The sequence below is a fragment of the Lutjanus erythropterus genome, chromosome 8, assembly GCF_056507025.1.
Source record: "Lutjanus erythropterus isolate fLutEry1 chromosome 8, fLutEry1.hap2, whole genome shotgun sequence".
Lineage (NCBI taxonomy): Eukaryota > Metazoa > Chordata > Actinopteri > Lutjaniformes > Lutjanidae > Lutjanus > Lutjanus erythropterus.
The window spans coordinates 814,366-827,082 of NC_139324.1; the positions used below are offsets into that span (position 1 = coordinate 814,366).

The 12,717-nt window shown below is 39.4% G+C and overlaps 1 protein-coding gene across 1 annotated transcript; it reads right to left on the reverse strand.

Moving 5' to 3' along the window:
- Window positions 1-2,729: 2,729 nt before the first annotated feature.
- LOC146322273 (uncharacterized) lies at window positions 2,730-11,115 on the reverse strand. The gene is made up of 5 exons (XM_084723935.1): window positions 8,427-11,115; window positions 6,962-7,990; window positions 6,580-6,732; window positions 3,860-3,949; window positions 2,730-3,616 (listed from the first exon to the last, which is right to left on the reverse strand). The coding sequence occupies exons 2-5, from the start codon at window positions 7,847-7,849 to the stop codon at window positions 3,308-3,310; spliced, it is 1,440 nt and encodes a 479-aa protein (XP_084580061.1). The 5' UTR covers window positions 7,850-7,990; window positions 8,427-11,115; the 3' UTR covers window positions 2,730-3,307.
- Window positions 11,116-12,717: the final 1,602 nt, after the last annotated feature.

Sequence of the window (12,717 nt, forward strand, 5' to 3'; positions counted from 1 at the left end):
TCCTGCACACTGTGGCGAGTGGCATGGCAAAGATGTCTGCCGTTACCCTGTAGGAGGTTCCACAGGCAAGCCAGTAGAGCGTGACAAGCACCTCAACTTCATGGCTCCATCCATGTGCTTTTCCCCGGGGCAGTATCTGGAGCAGCATGGTGATGCTGTCCCTGGATAGCCTGAAGGCCGGTTTCAGCTCTGCTCCAGAGAAGAATGTAGCCAGGATACACTGAAAAAAAAAAAACACATTGGATTTACTCAATTCAATAGTGGACATTTGTTGCACACAGATTGTTTGCTTTGGCAGCAACCTACAGCATTGTGTTAAATCAACACAAATTATTTATATTCAATAAACAAAAGTACTTTGTGTTGACACAATGTAATTGAAATGTGATTCAATAAAGTAATTTCAACTCTTTGATCATTTTACTCCTACACAATTTGATCACTTTACTACAAGGTTTTTCAATCCCTTTTACTGCAACACTATTTGATCCCTTAACTTTAACAATATTTGTTACTGTAACATTCCAATGTTAATTACATATTTTCATAATTGTAAAGGCTACATTTAATTTAATAAATTTATACAATTTTACTTAGAAATAATCTAATGTAAATATAGAATGGAACTTAAATGTAAATACAACAAATATGTTTTTTCCCCCAATTGAAATTGATGGAACAGTTTTGTTTCAAACCTTTGAGGACCTGGCATGAACAGCAGGTGTCTCAACTCTGAGTGAAGCCAGAATTTCTCATAAACAAACAATAGGGATGCACTGGCTGACGTGGCTTTGAAATGAAATATTGGCATTGGCCAGAAATGAACATTTCAATATAGCATGTTTTATGTGTAAAGTTGGAAGTAGTTTTCTTATTTTGCCCAGACTTTGAGACTTTGTATGTCGGCATCTAGTCTGGTAAGAGTAGGCATGATATGTTTATTTCACAACAGGAGAGACAATGTTCTCTGCAATTAGGTGGGAATAAAGTGCATATATGAGTACTGGCATTGGCCAAATGTATTGGAAAATATCAGCATATCAGATATCAGCAAAAAATCCAGTATTGTGTGTTCCTAATAAACATCAGGTTGGCCTGCCTCACAAAGGCACAGTGGTAAAAGTACACACTGTGTATACCTGAAGATGAAAATACATAGGAGTTTTCCTCTACAGCAAAGGAGGAACATCGACAATGCTTAGCCTGAGTGGATAAAAACTTTAATGAACACTGACCCTATTGTTGCAGCCAACTATTGTCAGTCCCAACTCTTTCCTTTCCTCTCATTGAGTTATAGGTGTGTGTTCCATTAACACATATCACAAAACCAGAAATGCACTAAACAAGTGCATCTTGTGTAATGCAACATTATCAGATTAGTCAACAATGTAGGGGAGACCGGGGATGATAGTAACACTTTTTGTTTGAGCAAGTGTAACTCAGTGGTTCTTTGTGCTAGAGATCTCAAATTTTGACATGTGGTACCCATATTTGTCTGCTATACATGACATACACTTGGACTTGTACTACACCATCACAGATTATGTAAATTAATGTCAAATACAAAGAGGTATGTTGTTACAACCTACCCCAGTACCAGGGTGAGTTGCAACACTACTTGAGGATGGATGTAACAATTAAATTATTATGCTTAAAAAAGATCCACAATAATAAATGTATGGAAGCACTTTAATGAATAATAAAGAAGGAACCATAAACTATTAAGACTACAAAAATAATAAAATAAAATAAAATGCCATGGAGTTCTCATCCCAGGACTGGGGGTGCTTGCAGTTGTATTGAACTGCCAACTGGTAGACAAACTTCCTGACCTAAGAAACACATCAGAAATACACGTTATCAACTATTTATCTGCTATTATTTATTACTGGAACTCTTTTTGTGTATCATATTGTAAAGTGTAAGCACCTAAACATCTTGTTACCTCTCGAGGGGTTAAGCCATAGTACATGTCAGCTGCTTCCTTTATGTACTCAGCCACAAGTTCCTCCTGTTCCTCACTGAAGACCTTCTGGCTACTACGGTAGCCTACATGGGGCTTCTCACTGTTACCCTCTTCTCTTAGCTTCTCTGCAGCTTTACAGTATCTGTACAAGGTAACGTGGCAGATGTTGTGGGCCTTGGCGACTCGTCTCAAAGATGTTCTGTGGATGACTTCAGCTGCTGCCTTCTGGAGAACTTCTGCAGGGACACCCCTGTCTGTTTTACGCTTCCACTGTCTAGGCATGCTGTAAAAAGGAGACCAGTACAAAATGTCAACATAAAGGGAAGGTTGTAACACTTTTTAAAAACAGTTACAACCATCCCCATGCCAGGCAGCCATTAAAAAGCTAACCATTTTTAGCATTTAGCTTCAGAGCTAGCACTAATGCAACACATCAAATTAAATTAGAGAACCTACTACTTGAGCTTATGTAAGTGAAACAATTGTATCTACAACACCATGGACACTATGCAAAAAATATTTGTGATGAAAATTTTTACTTTCTTACCTGAAAAATCGTTTTTTGGCTCCAGAACAGACAGTTTTCAACTCAGAGACATGAGGCTTCACCAGTGAGCACAATTTGTAAGTTGGCATGGACTGTATTGATGACATCACCACAGCTCGTTTCTGATTGGTCAAACTGAGAGTGTTACAACTATCCCTTTGTTACAACCATCCCCGGTCTCCCCTATCACATGACCAAACATGCAAACGAGCCGCACAGCAACTGCAACTGTAACTGTAAAACTAGGGATAGACCAATTATTAGCCTGGCCAATAATATCATAGTGAGTATTTTCACAATAATTATCAGTAGTGTTATCTGATTGCTGATGAAATTACTTCATTAAAAATTGCACTAAATGGTACCATAGATTTAATAAGTTAGGATATATTTTTCAGAATGTTTCTTTAGTCTTTGTTTCATGTTGGAGTTTGTGTTCTTCAAAATTTTGACACCAAGATTTTTTTACTGCACAAAAACTATTGTCAGTTCCAAATATCGGGTATTGGTCTCCTTCATTACTAATAATCATTATTGGCCATGAAAAAAACATTGGTTGATCCCTAGTAAAAATAGCAAATGGAATTAACAATACAATATGCCATGAACTTGACAGTAGTTTCAACTGTAAAAACATCAATACTGGTGGGTAGAGGACCAGTCACACCAGTCCACATGCAGTCCAGCAATGTAGAGTTTCTTACATGTGCACTTTTCAAAGAGCAGTGAGCCAAGAACAAGAACAGTGAGCTCTCCTTACTGCTGCATCTTAGTTTTCAAGCTTTGGGCCTTTCTTACTGGTGCATTTTAGTTTTCAAGCTTTGGGCCTTTCTTGATAGTTCAGCTGCATTTACCTCCATTATGATCTTTTGAATGACTTCAAAAGTGTAGCGGAGCTTTGATGGATACCTCATATTTAAGGTATAAAAAAGCCCAAACAGCATGGCAGATGCAAGGGCCACATTCTCAAGATCACGAAGCACCACTGCACCCTCAATGATGACCCCCACATCAGAATGGTCACTGCTGGGAGTCTCTCTGGCGACATAGATCCCCACTGTTGTTCCCTCTATGGCACTTAGTGTGTTGGCCTCAGTCATGTCCTGGTGAAAGAAAGCATTTGTTTTAAGACTTTTTTGAAAAAAGAAAGAAAAAAAAAAATCTCATTAAAACACAGCATTTCTTACACCATACAGTTTATCTCAACCATTACATCACGGCCATGACCTGAATAAATTAAGCTCTTATAACTTAGGCTACTCATTATTTTTAAACATGCTGTAACAAACTTTTTTCTTTTTTTTTTTAATGTGGTAAAGGCACCTCCTCCTTTTGCACACACTCACCATGTATTCGTGCACCAGATCATCAGGATCCTCGTTGAGGTAGATGCAGAGTCCTTTTATGATGCACTCCCTGCCAGCATCGATGTCATCCTGAAGTTTTGGAACAAAGAACAGAGTGACATTTTAACTTGAACTGTCAGTAGCATGGATGAAAGTGGGCAAAGACAAAAATTCTAAAAACAGTTAACTTGTGATGATGGCATCTGCATAAAAAATCTGAAAACCAAACAAAATGGAGAGGCTGCTCTGTTCAATGATGGAAGATGATCACTGAATAATTAAAGCATTTTTGTTGTAATCCAAACTGATGGTCGACATTACCTGTTGACTTCAAATCAATATCATGATTATTTCAAACTTTTACCTCAATAACAATTAATGAACAATTATTTATTTGGTACACTTTTTTTTACACTGCCCTCATAGTGATTAAACAAATTGGTGGTGTCAGCTTCACCCACCAAAATTGTTATTCAGCAGTGTTTACATTTGACTTCTTTTCATTTGTTGTAGTCTTCACTGAAGCTAAAATGTGTCCCAACATCGGACGCAGCATTCTTTAAAGGAATAGTTTATCCAACAATGAAAGTTCAGTCATTATCTAGTCACCCCCATGCCAATAGAAGGTCTGGTGTAGTTTTTTATAGTCCATAAAACACTCAAGTTGCAGCTTGCTACTTTTTGTGGATTAAAAACTTCACATGGCCTTTTATTGGCTGTGGGATGAATAGATAATGACTGAATTTTTATTTTTGGGTGAACTGTTCCTTTAACGTATAAACTGCTTGGATTGAGGATGTCTTGGCTCGATTACTCGACATGAGCAAGATTAAGTCAGTGACAGGTTCAAAATGTTGGTTTTGATATATTTTCAGTTAGTTGCCCAGCCCTATTACAGGGTATATGCAGGAATCCTGAGGTTAATTTCAATACCTTTTAAGACTTTTTTAAAAACCTTTCAAAAAAAAATTTAAGACCTCATCGCAACTTTAAGCTGTTGTTAGCAACCCATCTTTAACAGTTGTAGTTTGCAATTTAACAGAAATGAGGTGAGCTGAGAAGGAATAAAGCTCGAAAGAATAAATTAAACTGAAGGCAGGTTTATTGACATTCCCCTCGGGTCACAACAAGTAACAACAGTTATTCAAGGCCAACTTGCGGAAAACAACAAGAACTTATTACATCATGATCAAAATTTAGGACATGTGCCTGAGATTGTGTGATTTGCTTTCCTTCAGCTCTCTGAGTAAGGTTGCCACCCGTCCCGTAAAATACGGAATCGTCCTTTAATTGACAATTAAATGTTGTGTCCCGTATTGAACCAATGCGGGACGCGATTTGTTCCGTATTTTCATAAATGTTCAATACTCGTCTGTCACACACACATCAACACTAAATCTAACATTAATGAACAAAATAAAACACAGGAAATACTAAGGCCAGCAAAATTGTCGTGGCGGGACCCCACGCTCCAGTCCTCTGTGTGTCTGTGATTGGCTGCCTGCGTGTGTTGCTGTCACGGTTGCCTAGAGACAGACACCACACACCGGCGCTGCTCACAACACCCGCGCCTTTTAAAAATGTCCACTACACCCGATACTCCACCATCACCCCTTTACTAAAAACACTGACACAAAATAAAACATAGCACTGCTGCGGGCGCCCCACCCCAAGGAGCTGTGGTGGGCGTCCCTCATTTTCATTTCTTAAAGGTGGCAACCATATCTCTGAGCTTTTCTTTGTGCCTTCGGCGCAAGTTGTTGGACTGCTTAAAGTACGACGCTAACCTGAATCTCATGACGTATCCAGTTTTGTCCTTGCCACAGGTGAACGTCTTAGCAATGTCCGAATCCGGATACATCGATTTAAAAATATCAGAAATGCCTTCGTTTGAGTTCAATGAGTGGTGATCCACCGCTGTGTTGAGACACCAAATAACCGTTGGTGTGCCGCCTATAGCCACCCTTATGTCAGCAGACGATGAGGCAGAGATCGCGGTCGTAGCTGTGTTTTCTAGCTCAGCTGTCATGATACCAGGTGGTCGTGTTGCTGGTGGAGCACAGAAAGATGCTATGCGGCCAACCGCAGTCTTGTGGCTAGTACCTTGCATATGAGACTTAACTGCATTTATGCTCATCGATGCAACGCTTATCGTTTACTTGCAATAGGCTTCCCTGTTGTTATTTTCGACCGGCTTTATCCAGTCTTTGAATTCGGGCATCTCGAGCCAGGAGTTCGAAAACTTGCACTTCCTCATTTTTGTTTTCTTCTCCTCTGTTTGGGCGCCAGAACATTCGCAGTCGCGTGACGTGTCACCCGTACGCGCGCGGCCCCGAGGCGATCTAGCTCCGAGTACGCCACCTACACATCGTTGTTTGTAATAGTCGCAAGGAGGAAAATAAATATTCATGGATACTTTTTGGAGTCAAAGCTTGAATACCAATAAAATTTAATACCTCATTAAATCGCGATTAAGACTTTTTAATACTTTTTAAGGGCCTTAATTTTCCCACAACTGATTTATCAACTTTTAATACTTTTTAAGACCCCGCGGACACCCTGTATTACCTGTCCAACCTGTTGCTGTCCTAAGTGTGGATCCTTTCAGTGGCATCAAGTAGTCAAATATTAGAAAAATTTACTATTGTAAGGGATACTTATAAATCTTTTGCTGACCTAATGCAATGCATATGCAATTTAAAGTTAATTAAAGTTCTTACTGTCATCATGGCAGCCATGTCTTTAAGCTTTTTGCCTTTCTGCCCCGATCGCTTTGCAAACACCCTCAGCAGACTTGCAGAGTGTAGGTCAAGCTGTGACAAAAACCTTGACTGTAGAGGCATAGTTGTGATGCACTTGAACTCTGCATTTATCTGAAACGACATGAAACCTTTTTGTTAACATCACAACCCATTGACATTTACACATGACATTTGTAACACCAAAACTACACCTGCAAATCATATCACTGTATGCACTGTGCATGTTTATGGAATATTCTGAACCACATCCAAATAGAGTCAAGCATTAGTCTAACTGTTGCACATACAATGTACGGCACAAGAAGTTACACCATTATTAAGTTTTCTTTTTTAAACTTGCCTCCACAACATCAAAGAGAGCTGGCCATCTCTCTTGGACATCGCTGATCATGGGAGCATCACAAATTATTTCTTGTCTTCTTAATGCAAATGTTTTCTCCATTTTAGCCCTAACTGTCTCTCTGTTGTTACGCTTCTTGATATCTGAAAGGAGTTCGACCCTCATTTTCTCGAGGGACTGGCTGCTTTCTCCAAGTGGAAAGGAGGGGTAGTAAGCCACTTCACCCCTCTTTGGTTTCTTAACATCAAAGGCAGGAGAACGTTTCCCATCTGGTTTGCGTTTCAAAGCATTCAAACATACTTCAGGACATCCTACTTTCCGGAGATATGTACGGTAGTTGGACAACTTGTATTTGAGACTCATCTTCCATCCCTCATAGCCAGTGGCTGAGCCTTTTTCTTGTAAACATGGATGCCTCATGACAAGTGCCTCTGCAACTTGGTCAAACCTATTGTCCATGAGGTAGACTGCATGTTTGACTACCTCCTGAATCAACCCATCTAGTATAACGGACTTCAACTTTGGATCAGGGATCAGCAGTGTCCCATTTTCTTTGAAAGCTTCATGGGCCTTCTCAAGCTTCAACTCTGCATCATATGTAAAACGGGGAACACAGAACAGATCTGGCCACGAAGACCGTGAAGAGGTGGACTCTGTAGATGAGAGAATCACGGTGCTGTCACCAGAATAAGATGAAATGTCATCAGGAGCACTGGTTGGTGTAAAGGAGAAACTGTTTACACCTTGATCTGCATCAGCATCTTGAGGTGGGTAGGATGTGTATATGACCTTGATTGTAGCTCTGTCTTGTATTTCTGCCATGGAAGTTAAGTTTACAAACTCATTGTCAAAAAGTGTGTCCATGAACTGTAGCCGAAAGGGTTCCATTATTTCTACAGACTCTTTATCTTAGTCTCCAGTTCAGTCACAGTTGAAGGCAGGCCAGCAGAAAACACCATCCTCTGACTGCTGTCAGGCCCCAGGATTACTCTGAGAATAGCTGCAGTCGTCATGGTCTTACTTCATCGTCTGTTAGGAAAGAAGAAATAAACAATGAAAGGTTTATGTAATGTAATATAACTTTCAGGGACATGTAATGACCAAATCTCATATTTTAACTGTCAATATACTTTTTTGTAATTAAAGAATGTGATTAACAAATTATGCAAAAAAAAAAACATACCAATGTATCAAAACTGAACTGTATAAAATAATGAAATTTAGAGAACAAACAAAAAAAAAAGTAAAAACACCACCAGCTAGTGTGTCCAGGGTTTCCCATACACACTAAAATGTGCCAGTGCACAACACAGTGCACACAAATTTTAGGAAAGTGTTTTCTGGTGCTGCCCAACATGCAGTCACTCCATTCCTTTGTCATCGCAGTAATGTACACCTGATGTACCCCTAATTACCAGTCCTGACTGCATGTACCTGCCAACGCAGTGTTAATTTGTTACCTTACCTCAAGACACAGATCAATCTCTTCAAGGTCACCATCCGCGCACACCCAACCAGATAAGCAGCCAAGGGATACTCATCGACCAGTTCACAGACTTCCACAAGAACAAGTTCTCGTGCCGGAGATGGAGTCAGCTCAAAGGCTCCATAATGCTCACAATACCATCCACACAGCAGTTTCAACACAAAAAATGGCCTCTGATGCAAAATGCATATCTGATGGATTTCCCCAAATTCAGGCAAGCCACCTTCAGACCCATGCACAACTACCATACCTGTCCTGTAGTTTATTCCCTTGCTCCAAATATCTTTTGCAAGGTGTATTTCAGATAAATCAGGATGTCTCTGCTTAAAAGCTTGAGCTAGCTCTTCCTTCAAAAAATCTAACGGGACAGTAGATACATCTGACACATCTAGCATTGGTTTATCAATATTTGGAGACGACAGATGGTACCCAATCATAAACTGATGTTTCACAGCCAGAGAGAGAGGCACGTTTTTAAAGCAACTGGTGTGTTTAATTACCTTTTTAAAGAAACTGTGCTTTGCCTCAAACCTGATGGTCCAAAGTCCCACAAGAGGCCTAAATAGTCTTATTAGTTGTGGGTAATGTTCTATGTAGTGGTGTTTGGGCAGCAGTCTTTTGTTAGGAAACACCTCTTTATACCTTTATCGATGGTCTGAAATTTTGCTCTCAAGGTATGCAATAGACTCGTCGTTGTGGACTGGGGCAACCACAAGCTCAACAATCTGTTTTAGGTCCAACAAGACCTGCCATGCTGGCTCGTGCTCAGGAATCTTAGGCCCAATTAGAAATGGGAGCAATCTTAACAAGCTCCAATTTTCATGGGCATTACCGCCTATGGTGTTCCTGCTTGAGAGATCTTGTGGCAAAATATGAGGCTTGTTGGTTTTGTCTGTCCACTTGTATGGAAAATGTAGAATGGAATTGTTAATCTAATCCAAGGTGATATACTTCTTTGATATTAGTAATGTGAGACAATGTGCTATTTCAACAGGCACAACGCCTTCAAAGAGATCGTGGGCAATGTCAGGAGGGTAGCCACTGACAACATGAAAATGAGAAAGTGCTCCAGTAAAAGGGCAAGCTTTTTTAACTCCAAAACAGCTACTGCCACCATCTAGTGCTGCTCTGACATGAGTTTCATGTATTTCTTTTGTTCTGAGGGTGAACGTTCCTGACCTAACCTCATTTGACACAATGTCTGAAGCTGTTGCCATACAAAAACGACAAAAATAGTGGCCTGTAAAGTTCTCAACAAAGCCCGCTATTCCATGAGCTCCTAAATTGTCTGCAGCAATAGTCTGCACTGTACCTTTAAGTGATGTGCCCAATTGCGGGACAAAAATTCCATCAACTTCCAAAGACCTGAGATCACGTATTAAGGGCTCTAAAACCTTGTCATAGCCATAGGACTTAACATCATTTGTTTTACACAAAACGGCCAAGTAAATGGAGGACAAAGAGGAATGAGAGCCTGGGGGTAGGTTACACAGCACCCAATACACAGCACAAAGTTTGTGGGTTTTACGGGAGGTGCCTAGAGGGTTACAGACCTCAAAGTCGTCAACATACAAACCAATAGATATACTTAAGTCTTGCCCTGACAACAAACTGTTTTGTTTACAATGCAGACCATCCCTGAATGAATTGTACACAATTTCTTTTGCGGTCTCTGTTTCCCTTTGTGTTTCGTGATTACAAACTATCTTGTCCACAACATCTTTCCTACCCAACAACACTTGTAGGGATTCAAGAATGGGGACGTACTGCAAGGTTTTGTTCTCTTTAGCATCCAAAATATATTCAACCGGTTCAACAATATTAAAGTTTGCCTTGTAATATTGCTTACGTTGATATGCAGAACTCAAAGGACCACCCTTCTCTATGGCTTTATTTATAGGATTCCCTTTGGACAGAGAAGAGGTTATTTCCTCTATGATAGCTCTGTCAACCTGGAGCTTGTGCTTTTGAAAAATGTCAACTAGAATCCCATCAGTGTGGGATCTCAAGAGAGAACCAGTTAAGTGGTGAAGTTCTAGCAAAAAATCATTAATTGCTGTGCTTGGTAAATGGGAAAGATGTTCTAATTTTAACAAAGCTGCTGCAAATTTGTGCTCAATTACATCTGGAAGATCTTTTGGAGCATCAACACTGCTATCTGGTTGAGTATCAGAGTATCCCTCACCAATGTCATCATCAGAAGTATTTATTGTGGATTCTGGGGAAACAAAGGTGGTTGTTGTTACAATTTCGGGTTTAAAATCTGTTGATGAATAAGAATTGTGTTTTCTGCTCTTGTGGGATTTAAAAGTTCCAAGGATATTCGTTTGAAAGTTGCAATCTAAGAACATACAAGTTACAACCTCATTTTTCTTCAAGTGTGCATTAATGTGAACCCAGTACTCCATTTCAGAGACAAGACCCTTACAAGGACACACATGGCAACTAAATATACAGTTCTCTGATTGATGACTGTTCTTTTTAATCACATGTAATCTATTCAAATGAATTATCAGCGCATTCCATGTTCTAAAATTGCATGGACAGCTTGCATATACACATGGAAAGCGATTATTTTTCCCATAATATCTATGTTTCTGTCAATAATGCTTTAATATTTGGGACCTACTTGGTAAAACTGAGGGGCAGGCCTTACATTGCCACATTCACAGTAACTTTCTGCAACACTTCTGGCACCATTCACTGCAAAAGAGAAGTGGGAACAAAGAAGAAGTGATGTCAATGGCCAATCAGATAACAGTGATAAAAAGTGATAATTCTATTTAATGTTTATTACTGAAGTTGTAGTGGGTGGTGATGGTGGGCGGGGGTGCATTATACTGAATGGGTTTCTAATATTTTGTGCAATCCATTAACATACATGAGAGGGGCAAGATATTAAGACCACTTTTCCATATAATGCACTCCAGTACACCATGACCGCAATAATAAACAAAGTAGAATGATCACCTTTGTTACAATGTCAACAAAAACTGAAAAGAGAAGCTTCATAAAAGTATGTATGTGCTGGGTGATTAATTGAAATCTATTTTCCATTACAGTTTCGGCTACTAACAGAGCAAATAAAAGTCATATTCTCACCACAAAGACTTGAGGCCACAGTGAAAGAGCTGACTCCATATGATTTGCACAGACTGAATTTGCCTGTCAATCTGCAGGAAAAAAAAAAAACAGAGCAAACACTTTTACAGTGCAAAACTATTTCACTAAATGCAAATAATCTATACTAGTTGTGTACAGTGTGAGGAAATTATGTTTTTTGATGGCTGATACAAATATTTTTTATAGAAAAGCAGCAAAAATATATTTCTGCAAATGTAAATGACACCACTGATCTCTTCAATACACATTTACATAACCTTTATACTCACCACAGAATTTCAGAGAGTGAGGCTGATGGTGAGCTGCACCAAACACACACAAATCACTGCATTAGTATAAGGTTTATTTTCTTCTAAATATAACTGCATGAAGACACGTCTGATTCTGTTATTTAGAGAAAATATAGACTCTCACCACAGAGCTTGAGTGACAGAGGAGGCACTGATGTTAGGAACTTCTAAAGGCAATCTGCAGAAGCAACAAAAGCAACAACATGAAAATACAAATACTTCTACAATTCAAAACTGTCGCTCGCAAAGCAAAACTGATATATAATAAAGAACTATAGCCAAGTATGGGCCATACTTTTTTTTTTTTTTGAACAGTCACAAAAATGTCAAATAGTTAATGTTCTTTCGTTGTTCTTTCCCGTCATTGTATTTACAATGTCCATTTATGTCTGTGACCACAGCCTAACACTAAAAGCACAAGTAGGCAGGTTTCAACACCACAGAAATAACTCGATAGCCTACGTTTAACCACACAAGCCCGATAAAGTAATGCTAATCCTCCACCACAGCAAAGCACTGTACTCCTCCTTGACTAAAACTAATGCTACGTCAACTGCACAGACTATAAATAATGCCAACTAACTATTTTTTGCTAAAAAAAAAATGCTAACTTAGTAGATGACATTAGTACAACCAACACGTAGCCCACGGGCTAAATCCTGCCATTACCTGACTGGCACTGTTCTGTTAACTAATTTCACACAAACTCATTCAGCGTTCTCTCGATATTACGAACACACGTTGCCTGCGGGCCAAGTCCAACCATGTTAGTTGGCTGCCATTGTGCTGTTAACACAATTTCACAAAACTCAGCGTTTTCTCGCTGTTATGGTTGGTCGACTTACCAGTGCAAAGAA